Consider the following 19,416-nt stretch of genomic DNA (forward strand, 5'->3'; position numbering starts at 1 on the left):
TAGTAGCCCTAGACTGTTCGTCCCATGGCCAGTCATCCTCTACAAAATATTATATTAATCGTTGTAGTTCCACCTATTTTTCTTGTATTATTTTTGTTTTCTACAGGTAATGACAATATGTATATAATGTAAAGACACGTATTTTACAAACTGAAACTACGATTTTAAGTGTTTGTCCACTTGTCTCTCACGTTATATTTGTAAGCCTACGTGTAATTAGCCATTCGTACGAATACCAGCCGCAGTCTTTCACAAATATGGCTCATATAAATAAAATGTAGTTTTTTAAAATTCCATTTTCGTTTAATTCGGGCAAAAATCAGTCTGCCCTGCCCCCTACAAAAATAAGAGCCCGTATGACCTGTTAGATCGCCAGTCTAGAATCGCTAAAATCGCTGCACACGTGTCTTTGTATTTGCCCCATAAGACGATTCAGTAATGTTGCCCGCCCCCCTCAGTGTGAGAGCCGTCCACCCCATTGCTTGCTTGATTGATTGATTGGAAAAACAAAAAAAAGTTTACTGTACAAAGAAAAGAATCGGCACAAGTTTGACATGAGGACCTTTATAAAACCATGCCACCGCCAGTGGTCTGTTTCGCATGTGCCATTGCACGTGCTTTTCGCATACTCGACTACTCGACTGCTCGACTTTGGGAGAGATGGGAGAGAGGGGGAAGGGGTCCTCTATTTGGTTTTGTCAACGAAGTGAAAATCTCTTATTCGGCTTAATTATAATTCGCATTTAAACAGTCTGTACCACTATAGGGTGGATTATTTTTTTCAGTGGAATTTTTGTTTTACACAATCGCATTCTGATGCAGGAGAGTCAGTCGGCCACTGATCTGTGTATTCACACGGTCAATCTGAGCTAGCCCTAGCCTTTAGACCGTCCTTGAAAATAATTCTGTATTCAGGAGTAGATCCAGGAATTATTTTGCGGGGGGTGGGAGACTAACCAGAAAAGGGCAAATGGAACAACACGTCAGAAATAATAATTAATAATCCACTTTTGTGACTGTTTAGTGTGTGTCACTATATTAATATATATCATTATTAACAAGGGGTCTAACCGTCCTGCTTCAAAATTATTTGCTTAATTTTAATATTTAAACGGGCGGATTATATCAGGCTAAAAAAAAAACCCACCCCCACCACGTAGATAACCTGTAAAATTTATAATTTCGGACCCACCCCACCCCCCACCCCACCCCACCTAAAGCATAATCCACCCCTGTATTATGATAAATACTAAACAGTCCCAAAGTTGATATTTTGCTATGTCATTTCTTTCTATTTTCAAGCCTTTGTTCCTTTCACAAAGAAAATGTGACTTTTAAAAGTCATCAATATAATAATATTAATCATTATTATTATTATTATTATTATTATTATTATTATTGATATATACGATAATAAATGAAAACAATTATTTATTATTAGTAATAATAATAGTAATGATTATTATTATTATATACTAGAATGCCAGAAATCAAATATAATTCAACTTGTTGAAAGTACACAACGAAAATAAGGATCGCGCACCTTTACTTTTGACACACGCCCCGTGTAGCTGACGTCATGGGACGCCATCGTTGATTTTCAATCGATTTTAGAAATTGCTAATTAGGGGCGTAATCAGGGGGATGGGAACCCTATGGAGTTGCAAATGATCATAAAATATGTCCGTCAGGATCCACGAACGTGCTGAAAGTGCTAACATGTTGGAAATTGTGTTTTTGAAGGCGTAAGCCTCAATTTTTCGAAAGTGATCCAGAACTGGACAAAGTGATCCGCAACTGGCGTAAGTACGCCAGCTCGAACAACACTGTAGTATTCGGTCAATTTGTTTTACTTGTCTTACTGACATTGTTGTCAAGTGAACGAAAACGCTTCAAAATTTGTAAAAAATTAACGTTTTTTACATTGTAGCATTTTTAGTATGCCAAGAATACCCAATAATTTACGCGAACAGGCGATTGGCATGCTTGATGCTGGCATGTCGACAGAAGACGTTGCAAGGCATGTTGGGAGTTCTAGTCGAGCGATACGAAATCTTCGCGTAATATTTCGAACGACAGGACGCACCAACAACTTGCCACGTCGTGGACGTCCGCGTGTTACAACGCGTGGTCAAGACCGCTATATCATGAACACGCATTTGCGCAATCGATTCCAAACTGCCACTGCTACTGCTGCTAACACACCTGGGGCCCTATTTTCGAAGCCATCTTAGCGCTACGAAATCGTAAAACCGTCGTAGGTTGTGACGTCACTACAGCGGATGCCATAGTGACGTCATAGCTTACGATGATTTCACGATTTCGTAGGCTAAGATAGCTTCGAAAATATGGGCCCTGGTCTTCATAATAACCGAATCAGTGGGCAAACTGTTCGTAATCGTCTGCGGGAGAACGGTTTACATGCACGACGTCCTTACGTCGGATGCGTTTTAACGCAACGTCATCGTCTAAATCGTCTTAATTGGGCACGTGTACACACTCGTTGGATACGGCGACACTGGAATACCGTTCTTTTTTCGGATGAATCCAGATTTTCTTTACAATGTGGTGAAGGCAGGGTGCGCGTCTACCGTAGGAGAAATGAACGCTATGCTGACTGTTGTGTTCTTGAACGAGATCGTTTCGGGGGTGGGGGTTCTGTCATGGTCTGGGCAGCCATTGCCCATGGTTATCGTTCACCACTAGTCGTCATTGATGGCAATTTAAATGCTCAGCGTTACCGCGATGACATTCTCGCTCATCACGTCATTCCTCTGTTCCATAACAACGCCAACATCTCGATTTTTCAGCATGATAATGCCACCTCTCATACAGCTAGAGACACTGTAAATTTTCTTAGGACAAATAACACTGATTTCATTGATGACTGGCCCGCTAAAAGTCCCGATCTTAACCTCATCGAGCATGTCTGGGATAGTCTGGACAGACGATTGAGGCGTCGTCCCAACCCACCCGCTAACGCCAACGAACTTCGTCAAGCGCTCATTCAGGAATGGAACAATATTCCACAGGCAGAAATCAACACTTTAGTCAATTCTATGCGCCTGCGATGCACTGCAGTGGTCAATTCAAGAGGTGGTCATACCCGTTATTAAGTGGGTGTTTTTATTTTTAACCCCTACCACACTTGGTCAAAATTTCTCCCAGTTTCTGTTAACCTATGGCCATGATTTTTGCACCAAACGATGCATCAGGGAACACTCTTTAAACGCATATATAACAATTATTCCCCCGGTTTGTTTTCATCAAGTTATGTTCAAGCAAAGTTAGCGGAAGTTTCTTATTTTGTTCAGTATATAAGAATTATTATGTGCATATTTTCCCTGTAAACCTGGGAATCCCAGCTACGCATGTTGACTGTCAGGGTCACTGTGGTCATGTGGGCGTGTCGCCAACACACTTGTCCACTGGTAAACAACTTCTTATTATTGAATGCATTTTAACGTCACATAATGTAGAAAATCTATATTTCTTTGGTCCTTTACGTGATTTTACCAACATTATAATAATAATAATAATAAACATTATCATCATCATAATAGTAGGCCTAATAATAATAACTATAATAATAATAATAATTATTATTACTGTTTGGGGGTGGGAGTGGAGTGGGGCGGTGCTGTTGCAACACATGACATACTGACTGTCTCGCTTTCTCCGTCGAGTTGCCAGCAATCCCACTTAGTACTAGTAAAATATATGCTAAAGCCCCAGTCTCACATACACGAATTATACCCCGAATGTCCAGGAATATACACGATCTTATGCATCCCCGATTGCTTACGAACTTTTGTGGCAAAATATGCATGATTCGGCTTCTTTCCCGAACTGCGTACGAATGCTGCCAGAACTAATACGATACCACTACGATCTTGAACCCGATTCATTACGAATCGGGACGACCTACTACGTGTCCCCTAGGATGCTTTCCCGAATACGCTACGAATCATGACGATTAATGCGGAACGCGTCAAGGATTACTACGACACGCCTACGAATCCGCACGACTGCTACACGAATCAGTACGACTGCTACACGAACCAGTACGACTGCCGCAAGACGCCTATATGAAGGCTGCCGAACAGGCCAAATTTCATTTGACGTTCTGTCTGCATGCAGGGAACATTACCATGCCGCTCTTCAAGAAGTCAACAACCGGCCGCAAGGGACGAGGGATGAGCCAGCGTACCCGTGGAGAACCAGAGGAAATTTTAAAAACTGAATGGCTTTAAACGCCTTTTTAAAAAAAATTTAGCATCTGAAGTATCATGTTCTTAAATCGTGAGTGGTTTACACCTACCCATTGAGCCTTGCAGATCACCCAGTACACCGATGGCCTAACCACGATGCCACCGTCTGTCCTACATATAATTTTCAGAACGATACCGACTCCAAACCCTGAGTGAGTGCTCCGCAAGGCTCAATGGGTAGGGGTAAACCACTTGCACCGACCAGTGATCCATAACTGGTTCAACAAAGGCCATGGTTTGTGCTATCCTGCCTGTGGGAAGTGCAAATAAAAGATCCCTTGCTGCCTGTCGTAAAAGAGTAGCCTATGTGGCAACAGCGGGTTTTCTCTAAAAACAGTGTCAGAATGACCATATGTTTGACGTCCAATAGCCGATGATGATAAGATAAAAAATCAATGTGCTCTAGTGGCGTCGTTAAATAAAACAAACTTTACTTTACTTTGACAGACAGAGAATGGAAATGAAACCTATTGTTACTGTTGTATTAGAATAAAAATGTTTTATTTAACGACACACTCCACACATTTTATTACGGTTATATGGCGTCAGACCCATGGCTAAGGACCATTGAGAGAGGAAACCCACTGTTGCCACTTCATGGGATACTCTTTTTCGATTAGCAGCAAGGAATCTTTTATATGTACCATCCCAAAGACAGAATAGCACATACTACGGCCTTTGATATACCAGTCAGTGTGCACTGGCTGGAACGAGAAATAGCTCAATTGGGCCCACTGACGGTGATCGATCCTAGACTGACTATGCATCAAGCGAACGCTTTAGCACTGGGCCACGTCCCTCCTCTGTATTAGAATGGGGATCTTTGCCTATCCGACGGTAGACAGCCAGTCGGTGTTTAGCATATAGAGTTATCTATGACGGCAGACAGCCAGTCGGTGTTTAGCATATAGAGTTATCTATGACGGCAGACAGCCAGTCGGTGTTTTGCATATAGAGTTATCTATGACGGCAGACAGCCAGTCGGTGTTTAGCATATAGAGTTATCTACGACGGCAGACAGCCAGTCGGTGTTTAGCATATAGAGTTATCTACGACGGCAGACAGCCAGTCGGTGTTTAGCATATAGAGTTATCTACGACGGCAGAGAGCCAGTCGGTGTTTAGCATATAGAGTTATCTATGACGGCAGAGAGCAATCATAAGCGATCATAACCGTCCAAATAGATTTCCAGCTCTGGAACAGCAGAGTACTCCGGCTATGAAAGAGATAACAAATATACATCACTGTGGTAGTACATCAATGCAAAATATTTATTCAATGAATTTTCGGAAAAAGAACAAGACATATATTATATTGTACAATGACATGTGGCAAATCTGTGTTGAAAAGTTAACTAGTAAAACACTATTAAATAAATGACTAACTTACAAGTCTGTGTTGAAAGGTCAATTATGAAATTAAAGCCCTAAAAATTATTATAAGTCATTAATAGCCACGTTTCGATGACAACCCAGTCTTTGTAGTAAATTTTCAAAGGTAGATCTCCATACAAGATATATTGTATTCATGAATATGACATTCAAGTGTTAATCATTTAAACAATAAAGTGACCCTATTTTTTTAAATATTCAATATTTAAGGGTCAAAACTTGAAACAATGTATTAACCATAAATATTTTAATATGTGACAGGTACATGTATGATTATAGTTTTAAACAACTGACACTAAATGTTTTAACAAATGGTTATAGACTTTTAAACAATAAACTGACTCCAGTGTTGGATTATTTGACATGTAACGATTGAACCTTTAAAGGAACAGATCGTAGTTTCAACCCGTGAAAGTTAACACTAAGTTTAGTTAATCTACAAACCTGTAACACATTTGGATAAAGTTACAATTGAGTGAAACATGAGTCTGTGACTTTGAAATGGTGAAATACCCTCTAAAAATAGACTAAAACTCGACTCCATAACTGTTACTTCTCAGATGCACATGCATTTTTAAAAATATGAGAAATGCATTTTGTGATATTAAAAACACCAGGATGACCAAAAACACTTCAAATGTACAGAAATTGATAATCTAAACAATAAAATCTAAGTAAAGTATGATTTAAGTTATCAAAAATGGTTATAATAGTCAAAGATATGTGTTAGTATTTAAAAACTAGGGTATGTCCCTTTTAAGCAATGGATTGTTAAACTTTAAACACTAAATTGACCATACATGTTTAAAATGCAACAAGTAAGCGTTAAATTTTAAACAATGAATTGTCACTAAATATTTTAATATGCGACATGTAGGGGTTAAAACTTTAAGCAATGAGTTGACCTTAAATGTTTTAATCTAATCGCTAATGAGGGCTAAACTTTAAATAATAAATTTACCCTAAATGTTTTAATATGCAACACTTAAGAACTAAACTTTAACCAATAAATTCAAGCTAAATGTTTTAATTTGTGATAGTGTAAGGATTACAATTTAAACAGACCTCACTGTGTCAGGGGAGTTAACCGTCTGGCTCCCTTCACTCCCCTGAGATTAGTTCAAAGAGAATGGGTTTAGCTCCCACTAGCATGCCACTTCAAACAAAAACAGTATAAGAAAAGAATTAAATATTAATGATCAATATCGTAATATCTTAAATGGCTCCCTACATGTATAATCTAAGTTCGCGGGGAAAGAAAGTTTGTTTTCTTTAACGACACCACTAGAGCACAATGATTTATTATTCATTGGCCATTGGTAATTTTGACATACAGTCATAGAGAGGAAACCTACTACATTTTTCCATTAGTGGCAACAGATCTTTTATATGCACCATCCCACAGACATGTTAGCACATAGCATAGCCTTTGATATACCAGCTGTGGAGCAGTGGCTAGAGCGAATGTTAAGGGAGCAATTAAGTTAGGGGACAGGGGTGCAATTAATTGCTCCCCTCAGTGTTTTTTCATGATGACATTTGAAACAATGAATACTTTAACACTATGCTGGGATCAGACTACCAACTGCCAGGAGAAAGTTGGCCAACAGTGGCATAGCGTGATTTGGACCTAGGGGGAGGGGGGTTTCGAATATGAACAAAGCGGACACTTTTTCTATTTTGTTTTTGCACCAACAGAAACTCCATATGTATAAACCTGTATGTTTTAGTTCTGAAAAGGGACCATTTGCTTCAGCGGGGGGTGGGGGGTGGGTGTGTCATCCAAACCCCCCCAACCCCCCCTCCCAGCCTACGCCGCTGGCCAACTTGATGGTTGCGTTGTAATTTTCACAACTCCTGACTTGTAACTGATGAAAGATTAACAACTACATGTATATGACGAGAATCGAGTTGTAAGAGTGTCCAGACTAGCAACTGGACAGTCACAGAAGTCTTGACAGCAGAAATTTGGCCAACTCGATGGTTGCATTGTAATTTCCCAAACTCCCGACTTACGACATGTGCGCTCAGATTAACAAGAAATGGGTTATATGTCGAGAATCGAGTTGTAAGAATGCTAAAATTAGCAACTGGACAGTCGTAGAAGGCGCGACTTACAACAGGTGTGTGCAAATTAACAACTAATGGGTTATATGATGAGAATAAAGTTGTAATGGTGCTAAGACTAGCAATTGGACAGTCATAGAAGTCGTGACAGCAGGAAGTTGGCCAACATTCTGCTGACAGTTGGTAGTCTGATTTAGCATTATAAGCTGTCAGTTTTCATATAATTTGGTGAATACTCACTAAACATTTTCTTGTGCATCAAGTAAAATGGTCTCATTCCAAATGCAAAGCTTGTATATGGTTGACATTTTCAACACACATGTATAGAAACGATATAAACCACTTTACGCATTGTTCTGAGTATTGCTGAGTAATTTAATCACATTCATAGATAATTTTCAAAAACAAAAGTTCTCTTTATTCTATAATGAATTGCATTAAAATGACATTTTGTTATAAATTTAGCACCAAAAACAGAGTGTGAAATCAAAGTGTCAAATCATCCAATAGTATTGTTTGTTAGACCAATGCATGACAATTTCTCAGTGAGAAATTATGATTTTTATTTTTCCTGTTATGAGTGCCTGCTGGGGTACCAAATAGAAATTATTATACGAGTTTGTGTGTCGTACTGATTTTACAATACAAGTGTTAGGATTTAGGTATTGCCCAAGCGAGAGCGAGGGTAATACATGAATCCTGACACGAGTTTCGTAACATCAGTACGACTCACACACGAGTGTAATACATGAATCCTGACACGAGTTTCGTAACATCAGTACGACTCACACACGAGTGTAATCATTCCTTTATTATCCATATTATTATTGTTGTTTTCTTTATGAACAACAAGACCCAACTCAAAATGATTCAGCTATAACTAGAAGCAGATGACCAAATAAAGACATATTTCAAATGCACAGTCTGGGCTAGGACTGGAGAAGCAACGTCATGTTATGATGTCGCTTCCCACAATTTACATCATTAGACTTGTTATTACACGTGTGCTTCATATGATTATTATTAACTTGGTTATGTTGAACCAAATGGATAATAACACTTGTTATTACACGTGTAGTTTGTATGATTATTATTAACTCGGTTATGTTGAACCAAATGGATAATAACACTTGTTATTACACGTGTGCTTCGTATGATTATTATTAACTCGGTTATGTTGAACCAAATGGATAATAACACTTGTTATTACACGTGTGCTTCATATGATTATTATTAACTCGGTTATGTTGAACCAAATGGATAATAACACTTGTTATTACACGTGTGCTTCATATGATTATTATTAACTCGGTTATGTTGAACCAAATGGATAATAACACTTGTTATTACACGTGTGCTTTGTATGATTATTATTAACTCGGTTATGTTGAACCAAATGGATAATAACACTATTTAGGCACACCCTTTTTAAACCCATCTCCCAGAGCCACATATCCTTCATGCTATGTTCTGTCAGTTATCACATAAACTTTCCAGCATTAAATAACTATTAAATATACTTTTCAAAAAAAGTAGGGGAACTCGAATTAATTGGGCAAACATTACAACCGGTAGTTCTTTACTAGGGTTTCTGTGGTCAAAACGTATGTTCGGTCTAATAGTTGATATTAACATTAATATTTCAGGTTTCTCTACTTTTTTTGAAGAGTATAGAATAGACGTTTAATAACACCCCAGCACGTAAAATACATCAGCTATTGGATGTCAAACTATGGTAAAATGTATAACTATTGTCTCTTTTGTTAAACTTTATATGCCTATTGTTAACATTCTCTTGATATAAAACTGTGATGCATAAATGTTACTGAAACAAATCATAACCATCATTTTAAAATGTGCTATAATTTATTCTGTAAACAAAATTTGTAACCATTGTTTTATAATGTTCATTATTTTGCTATCAGTTATTCTATTAAAAGAGACCCTGGTAACCATTGTTTTATAATGTTCACTGTTCGCTATAAGTTATTCTATAAAAAAGACCCTGAGCATAACCATTGTTTTTTAATGTTCAATGTTTGTTACAAGTTATTTTGAAGAAAACTCAAACCATTGTTTTATAATATTCAATGTTCGCTATAAGTTACTGTGAAAAAAACTCATAACCATTGTTTTATAATGTTCAATGTTCGCTATAACTTACTGTGAAGAAAACTCATAACCATTGTTTTATAATGTTCAATGTTCGCTGTAAGTTATTCTGAAGAAAACTCATAACCATTGTTTTATAATGTTCACTGTTCGCTATAAGTTATTCTGAAGAAAACTCATAACCATTGCTTTATAATGTTCAATGTTCGCTATAAGTTATTATGAAGAAAACTCATAACCATTGTTTTATAATGTTCACTTGCTTCGTGACTGCGTATCCCATGCCTCTCATTGGGGTAAACCTGGAAATGAGAAAGAAACAAGAGATAGAACTGGGATCTAAATCTACTTTAACAGTAAATCTTTAAACTTAATAACCAGGGTTTCTGCCAGAGGGTAAAACGGGTAAGGCGCCATACCTAAATTGTTTTGCAGATTTATTTGATTTTTTTTAAGTTAACCTTTTGACAAAATTAATTACTGTTATCATTACTGTATGATTTTGTTAACCCTAACCCTAAACGTAACCCATTTTCTTTTGGGGGGATCCCCCCCCCCCCCCCCCCCCCCCCCCCCTCCTACCCACTATAGACTGTGGTTGCATTCAATGCCATAGTGACATACCCAAAAATTTCTTTCTGGCAGAAAAACTGATAGCTGACAACCAGAACTAAAAGCTATGCTTGGGTCAGACTACCAACTGACAGTTGGATGTTTCCTCCCTTAAAATTTTATTTGAGATATTGATTCCACATCTGCAGAAAATTGATACAGGTAGGTTTATCATTAGTAATGTCAGAAACACTTATAGATTACTACTAAATTTTAATTTATATCAGTATTACTCAAAAATAGATGCAGCAAATGTTTTTGCCGATTCCGTTTGATTGCAAATTTTGCTATTTTGATTGCGGCTTAGCAATAGACTTAGAACGAGAACAGTGTCCTCCAAGTTGGTTACGATGTTATTTATGAATTTTATTTAAGTGGGATACTAAATTCTCAGGTGGGATACCAGATTTTGAAATGTTAGTATCCAACTGGGATACTGCCCAGAATTTTTAATCTCGAACACTGGTATCTATGTTCCTAACTCCCTAACTATCCCCACCCCTATATTATGGCGAAGTCTAACCTGTAGCTGGTACGGCTTGCACGCCCGAACTAACGCATTGATTAAACAACTAGTGTGTTGAAAGTGAACGTTCTCGTCAATCAGGCCGTGGATAATCAAGAGATGATTCTCTCTGAAAAAAGGAGGAAAATACATTAACTAAAAGTCAAAAGCAAAAATCAGAATAACAGTTTCTGGAACAAATTCTTTTGTAGAGAGGGAAATACATGAAAATACATGAACTGAAACTCGAAAGCAAAAATCAAAATTATAATTTCTGGAACAAATTATTTTGTAGGGAGAGAAATATATTAACTTAAACCTAAAACTGAAAAATGAGAATTGTAATAGTTTTTGGCACAATATATTATGTATTATTACCCATATGGGCTAAAATATACGGGGTAATATTTTTTCGATCTCTGCACAGTATGCAGATTGCTTCTACAGCCACTGATTGGCTGGCTTAAAAATCACGACGTTTTGGTTGGTTGCTTGCTATGGCCGGAACTTCACTTTCATTCATATAATGTTTCCATTCACGAGTCAGATTACACATACCTTATACGATCTATACAGATTTACAAAAAAAAAAAGGGCTCATTTGTTTCGTAAACATGAAATGGTATATTTTCATAAGCAGCGGCTTTAGTAATATATAAAAATAATTATTTTCAAATGCAAATACAGTTGTAGTATTTTGTACTGTAAACATTTGGCTGTAAAAAGAACGTCATTAATGCTATGACGTCACTTACAGTACGTCATGTAATGCGCGTAAGATTAGATGACGTAATGGCTGATGGCTTTGTTGTAGACTGCAGAGGAATTTTTACATTATAAATCAGTTAAAATTGACAATGGGTAATAAAGAATGGGTAATAAAGAGAATAACCAACTCGCTACGAGGAGTTACGAATTATCTGTCCCTCGTAAATGAATGTTGTAAAACCCTCGCCAAAGGCTCGGGTTTACAACATTCATTCACTCAGGACAGATAATTCGTAATTCCTCGTAGCTTGTTAGTTATTCTCTAAACATGACACGACAAGAAAATAAATCCTTGGAGCAGTTTAACATTTTCTTGACACGAGTGTCAGAAGGAAGGAAATGGTTTATTTAATGATGCACTCAACACATTTTATTTACGGTTAAATGGTGTCGGACATGTTGTTCAGGACCAAACAGATATTGAGAGAGGAAACCTGCTGTCGCCACATCATGGGCTACTCTTTTCTATTAGCAGCAAGGGATCTTTTATATGCACTATCCCATAGACAGGATAGCACATACCACAGCCTTTGATGTACCAGTCGTGGTGCATTGGCTGGATAGTGTCAGAAAAAACATCTACAAAAGGATGAGTGCCTAGGGGTGTATAAAGTACTCGCCCACTCGCCAATTGTGAGTAGAAATTCTGACTGACGAGTAAAAAAATGCAACTACCAGTCTGACGGGTGATCTCTCATTTTCTGACTGACTAATACACAACTGAAACAGAGCCGGTTAAAAAAAAGAAGAAAAAGTTTGTTTTGGTTTAATGACACCACAAGAGCACATAATTATCGGTTACTGGATGTCAAACATATGATCATTTTGACACAGTCATAGAGATGAAACCCGCTACATTTTTCCACTAGTAGCAAGGGATCATTTATATGCACCATCCCTTTGATATACCAGTCGTGGAGCACTGGCTAGAGTGAGAAATAGCCCAATAGGCCCACCAACGGGTATTGATCTTAGACCGACCGTGCACCAAGCGAGGATTTTCTCACTGAGCTACATCCCGGCCTCAGAGCAGGTCAAAGGTCAAAGGTCAATACTTCCTAGAAATGGAGGGCGTGGGATGTAGCCCAGTGGTAAAGCGTTCGCTTCATGCGCGGTTGGTTTAGGATCGATCCCCGTTGGTGGCCCCATTGGGCTATTTCTCGTTTCAGCCAGTGCTCCACAACTGGTGTAACAAAGGCCATGGTATGCACTATCCTGTCTGTGCAATGGTGCATATAAAAGATCCCTTGATGCTAATCGAAAAGAGTAGGCCATAAAGTGGCGACAGCGGGTTTCCTCTCTATATCTGTGTGGTCCTTAACCATATGTCTGACGCCATATATAACTGTAAATAAAATGTGTTGAGTGCGTCGTTAAATAAAACATTTCCTTCCTTCCTTCCTATTCCATACCAGACCCAAAAAAAATTCTTATCTTTTAAGTTAAAGGGCCACAACTCTGTCAAAAATGGGTAAATGGTCATGAAAGTCAAACTTGATCTTGAAACATTGAGAAAAAAAAATCTCGAAAAAAACTTAATTATTTATATAGGACAGATGGATGTGGGACAGGGACAAAACATTGTCCCCACTGGGACTAATACAAGATAAAATGTTTTAAAAATATTCTCACAGATCTGAAAGAAGAAGAATTAATTTCTTTTAAAGACATCACTAGAGCACATTGACTAATTAATCATTGGCTAACAGGAGGAAACCCGCTACATTTTTCCTAATGCAGTAAGGGATCTTTCATATGCACTTTCCCAGAGACAGGAAAGCACATACCACGACCTTTTACCAGTTGTGGTGCACTGGTTGGAACGAGAAAAAAATACAATCAGCTGAATGGATCCACTGAGGTGGTTTGATCCTGCAATGTAAGCACCTCAGGTGAGCGCTCAACCGGCTGAGCAAAATGACGCCCCGACACTTCACACTCTAATAACTAGTTAAACTGATGGTGAGTGTGTTCTGTATGATTGGTTAATTACATTCTTTTTCCAGTGTAGCAGCCCAAAATATACCCCCCGCCAAACTATCCCCGGGGTTAAAGTGGGCTAGCCTGTTTTATACCCCTAACCCTAACCCTCAGTTTTGATTACTAACCTGTATACAAAATAAATAAATAAATAAATAATAATAAACGCTTTAAAAGAAAAGCAACTATTGCTTTCATAAAAATAAAACTATCACACATTAGTCATTTTAGAAGATATTTCAATATTCTCTAGCCCAAAATATATAAATTATGATGGAAAAAAAACCCCTCTCCACACTGAAATACAGACTAGAGAGGTATATTCTGGGCTAGCCTGTTTTATAAACAGGGGTATATTTCTGGGCTAGTCCAGTTTATACCCTGGGTATAGTTTGGCGGGGGAATATTTTGGGCTATTAAACTGGGATCAAATCAAAATAACACCCTGAAAGCTAATGACGTCATCAGAAAGTGACGTCATTAGCAATATGAACAGGCCAAGGGTCTACAGTTAGATTGTAGCCAGGTAGTTTTATCAAGAAATACCAAATATACAGTTAGTTCCGTCATTAGCAAATGGAACAGGCCAAGTTGACGATTCAAGGGTCTAACAGTTAGATTGTAGCCAGGTAGTTTTATCAAGAAATACCAAATATACAGTTAGTTCCGTCATTAGCAAATGGAACAGGCCAAGTTGACGATTCAAGGGTCTAACAGTTAGATTGTAGCCAGGTAGTTTTATCAAGAAATACATAATATACAGTTAGTTCCGTCATTAGCAAATGGAACAGGCCAAGTTGACGATTCAAGGGTCTAACAGTTAGATTGTAGCCAGGTAGTTTTATCAAGAAATACCAAATATACAGTTAGTTCCGTCATTAGCAAATGGAACAGGCCAAGTTGACGATTCAAGGGTCTAACAGTTAGATTGTAGCCAGGTAGTTTTATCAAGAAATACCTAATATACAGTTAGTTCCGTCATTAGCAAATGGAACAGGCCAAGTTGACGATTCAAGGGTCTAACAGTTAGATTGTAGCCAGGTAGTTTTATCAAGAAATACCAAATATACAGTTAGTTCCGTCATTAGCAAATGGAACAGGCCAAGTTGACGATTCAAGGGTCTAACAGTTAGATTGTAGCCAGGTAGTTTTATCAAGAAATACCTAATATAGTTAGTTCCGTCATTAGCAAATGGAACAGGCCAAGTTGACGATTCAAGGGTCTAACAGTTAGATTGTAGCCAGGTAGTTTTATCAAGAAATACCAAATATACAGTTAGTTCCGTCATTAGCAAATGGAACAGGCCAAGTTGACGATTCAAGGGTCTAACAGTTAGATTGTAGCCAGGTAGTTTTATCAAGAAATACCTAATATAGTTAGTTCCGTCATTAGCAAATGGAACAGGCCAAGTTGACGATTCAAGGGTCTAACAGTTAGATTGTAGCCAGGTAGTTTTATCAAGAAATACCAAATATACAGTTAGTTCCGTCATTAGCAAATGGAACAGGCCAAGTTGACGATTCAAGGGTCTAACAGTTAGATTGTAGCCAGGTAGTTTTATCAAGAAATACCTAATATACAGTTAGTTCCGTCATTAGCAAATGGAACAGGCCAAGTTGACGATTCAAGGGTCTAACAGTTAGATTGTAGCCAGGTAGTTTTATCAAGAAATACCTAATATACAGTTAGTTCCGTCATTAGCAAATGGAACAGGCCAAGTTGACGATTCAAGGGTCTAACAGTTAGATTGTAGCCAGGTAGTTTTATCAAGAAATACCTAATATACAGTTAGTTCCGTCATTAGCAAATGGAACAGGCCAAGTTGACGATTCAAGGGTCTAACAGTTAGATTGTAGCCAGGTAGTTTTATCAAGAAATACATAATATACAGTTAGTTCCGTCATTAGCAAATGGAACAGGCCAAGTTGACAATTCAAGGGTCTACAGTTAGATTGTAGCCAGGTAGTTTTATCAAGAAATACCAAATATACAGTTAGTTCCGTAGAAAAACAATTCAGTTTACAATCGACATAACCATATGGAGTTTTTAGATTTGTAGGTGTTATGGTCTATTTGAAGCCCACAAATGTTTAATTTTTAACCTCGGGCTATCATGTGGTTATCTCTTAAACAAATGTTTAATTTTTAACCTCGGGCTATCATGTGGTTATCTCTTAAACAAATGTTTAATTTTTAACCTCGGGCTATCATGTGGTTATCTCTTAAACAAATGTTTAATTTTTAACCTCGGGCTATCATGTGGTTATCTTTTAAAAGAAAGATTCGTTTGGGGTGGGACATGACCCAGACATACATGTAATATTTACACAGTGTTCTAGCTAGCAATAAATAGAGGGGCGCTGCGCCCTGCCCCCATATTTTTCCGCCCTGCCGTGTTTGTTGCTGCACCGCCCTAATTATTGCCACCCTGCCCTAATTCATTGTCAAATAAAAATACAAAATCTTGCTTTCCTCTCAAAGCGTGTACAGTTTTTTTTTTTTTCGTTTTACTAGCGGACAGGCAGTCTTACAAAGCTTGAATGTGAAGTAATCCTCACACCGTCACGCACATAACCACACACCACCTAGCAAACACCTAGTTGAAAGTAGACCATCATGATAAACTTTGACAGAACGTCAAATGCTAAATTTATTTTGGTAAGTAAATTTTTGAAAGTAATTTTTGCCTTTGCAAATACCCAGACCAAGATACATATATAGTTTGAACTGATGTCAGTAGTCCTTATTAATGACATATTGATTACATCTTTATAATATGGCACAGAGTAAACTAGCAACACTGGTTATTTGGTCTATGTAGGCATAACTGTGTTTTGTCTGCAAAAGGTACTTAATGAAATCTATCTAGACTGTGACATGCAATAATAGCCATTTTTAAATGCAATGAGCAACTTGTTACAAATATATCCTTATGTCAATTTTTAAAATTTGTTTGTTCTTTTATTTCTTTATTTCTTTTTATTTATTTCTTGATTTCTTTTAATTATTTCATTTATTTATTTTAAATTACATTTGGGCATGATATTAAATGGTATAAATACTATATATAATAGAAAAAAGAATAGGATTTTTTAGGTGATACCTTTTGCAAAACATTTTAATAGTTAAATTTTGATTTTATTTAACGACACCACTAGAGCATATTGATTTATTAATAATCGGCTATTGGATGTCAAACAGTTGGTAATTTTGAAATTTAGTCTCAGAGAAAAACCTGCTACTTTTTGCCTTTAGTAGCAAGGGATCGTTTATATACACCATCCAACAGACAGGATATCACATACCACGGCACATACCAGCGTGTTGCACTGGCTGGAACAAGATTTTTTTAAATAATGTCTATATTGAGTATATTAGTACAATAATATTGCATACGGCGATGAATGTACTGTTTCATCAAACATCCAAATTTAAGAATAATAAATTTGGGTTTAGAAATTGATTGCCCCCCTCCCTCCAAAAACGTTTTGTAAATTAAAACCAGCATAGATATTCCTACATATATGATATTTATGAATGTAAAATATTCGATCATATCCAGCACTTGCCTCAAAAATAAGATCTTTGCGTTAAAAATGCCCTACAATTAAATTAGCGCCCTGCCCCATCAAAATCCTAGCTAGAACACTGTTATGGGTGTTATTGTTTCATTTTCAACCTCTGGCTAACACCTTCAGTCAAAAATGACACTTATGGGATCCAATAGACAACAGCAGCAAATCTAAAAACTCCATGTGGTTATCTCGTAAACTGAAAATACAAACAACAGTTACCACAGGCGTAACAAGAGAAACCATTTCTAAAAACATTGGGGCTGGTAAGCAAACATCTTTAAATATGCAAAATGCACTGTTATTTTGCATCCTTGAGTTATATATAAAAAAGAGAGGAAAACTCACTCGTCAGGTAAACTATCCACATAGCTGAGAACGGAACCGTTCTGGTAACCTTGCTTGTTGACCTCAGGAAGGTCAAGGTAGCGCTCCGTGTATCCAGTGTCGTACAGGGCCCAGTTAACAACCGGTGCTCCGGCTATTGCAACCTGGTCGGAAATGTAACAAAGTTAAAGAGATGGTTTTGCTCAACGAGGCCGATACCTGCATGTTCTATTTTTAACTTATTTTCATGCTTATATCCAATTAAGGTTGCATGTTCTATTTTTAACTTATTTTCATGCTTATATCCAATTAAGGTTGCATGTTCTATTTTTAACTTATTTTCATGCTTATATACAATTAAGGTTACATGTTCTATTTTCAACTTATTTTCATGCTTATATCCAATTAAAGTTACATGTTCTATTTTTAACTTATTTTCATGCTTATATCCAATTAAAGTTACATGTTCTATTTTTAACTTATTTTCATGCTTATATCCAATTAAAGTTACATGTTCTATCAATACGCTTTGTAATACAGTGAAACCCCTCTAAACCAGACACCCTTGGTACCAAGACAAATGTCCAGTATTAAGAGGGATCCGGTTTAGAGAGGTTAAGTTCTGTTCTGGTTTTTAAAAAGGGACTCTGTAAAATGTACGGTTTTGAGGGAATTCTGGTTTACAGAGGGTCCAGTATTGAATCTTTTATATGCATTATTCCAGACAAGATAATACATACCACAGCCTTTGTTGCACCAGTCGTGGAGCACTAGCACGTTAAGAATGCAACTAGCAACACTTTCAGATTCTTTTGTCTAATACTGTATTTTTGAAAAAGTCTTTGACCAGTTGTGGGGCACTGGTTGGAACAAGTAAAACAACCATCAGTTGAATGGATCCACCGAGGTGGTTCGATCCTGCGACTTAAGCACCTCAAGCGAGCACTCAACTGACTAATCTCAGGGCTCAAATGCGACAAATGTCCCGTTTGGGCAATTTAAATATTAAAAAATAATACCGTTATAGTCACCCAAATAATATCTTCTTTAGAGCTATAACATATGAGCCACTATTAATATTGGTATTGCATATATTTATTCCACATTCAAATCTTGCTCGTGGTTCATGGTTCGCTTACCTTAATTTGCCAACATCAATTATAATTTTTTGGGCCACAATATTTTTTGTCGAGTTTCGAGCCCTGTGATTGGAGTACCGCCACACCCCACCCCCCCAACATACAAACAACAAAAAGACTCACCTTAAATATATCTGGCCTCTGAGCCAGACCCAGTAATGAGAGGTACCCACCTACAAAAATAATATAAAAAATAAGCGAAAGACACACTCTACACATTTATTTAAGGCTATTATGGAAATAAGACACATGATTCAGGACCACTATGTAAATCTATTACCTTTTTCACTAATTGCTATTTCTAAATCCTGCCCATATCCTTTTGGGCTAGTAAATAACTACTATTACCATGCCAGACAGGGCTTTCAGATTATGGTAGTCCCACTCCCATGGCCAGTAATATTCAATGTTGGGCTAGTAAATAACTACTATTGTCATGTCAATCAGGGCTTCTAGATTATGGTAGCCCCACTCCCATGGCTAGTGATATTCAATGTTGGGCTAGTAAATAACTACTATTGCCATGTCAATCAGGGCTTCTAGATTATGGTAGCCCCACTCCCATGGCTAGTGATATTCAATGTTGGGCTAGTAAATAACTACTATTGCCATGTCAATCAGGGCTTCTAGATTATGGTAGCCCCACTCCCATGGCTAGTGATATTCAATGT

General features: G+C 37.5%; 1 protein-coding gene across 2 annotated transcripts in view; it reads right to left on the reverse strand.

Annotated features, from left to right (window-relative positions):
- Window positions 1-9,576: 9,576 nt before the first annotated feature.
- The window catches only part of LOC121373617 (dipeptidyl peptidase 9-like), a 52,925-nt gene continuing 43,085 nt past the window's right edge, over window positions 9,577-19,416 (reverse strand). For both annotated transcript variants that reach the window (XM_041500316.1, XM_041500317.1), the window contains exons 17-20: window positions 18,869-18,918; window positions 17,628-17,770; window positions 10,977-11,088; window positions 9,577-10,143 (exon numbers count right to left, since the gene is read on the reverse strand). In XM_041500316.1, the coding sequence (XP_041356250.1) occupies window positions 10,051-10,143; window positions 10,977-11,088; window positions 17,628-17,770; window positions 18,869-18,918 (398 nt within the window). In that variant the 3' untranslated portion in view covers window positions 9,577-10,050. The remainder of the gene's footprint in view (window positions 10,144-10,976; window positions 11,089-17,627; window positions 17,771-18,868; window positions 18,919-19,416) is intronic.

The sequence above is a fragment of the Gigantopelta aegis genome, chromosome 5 (assembly GCF_016097555.1).
Source record: "Gigantopelta aegis isolate Gae_Host chromosome 5, Gae_host_genome, whole genome shotgun sequence".
In the NCBI taxonomy this organism is placed as follows: domain Eukaryota; kingdom Metazoa; phylum Mollusca; class Gastropoda; order Neomphalida; family Peltospiridae; genus Gigantopelta; species Gigantopelta aegis.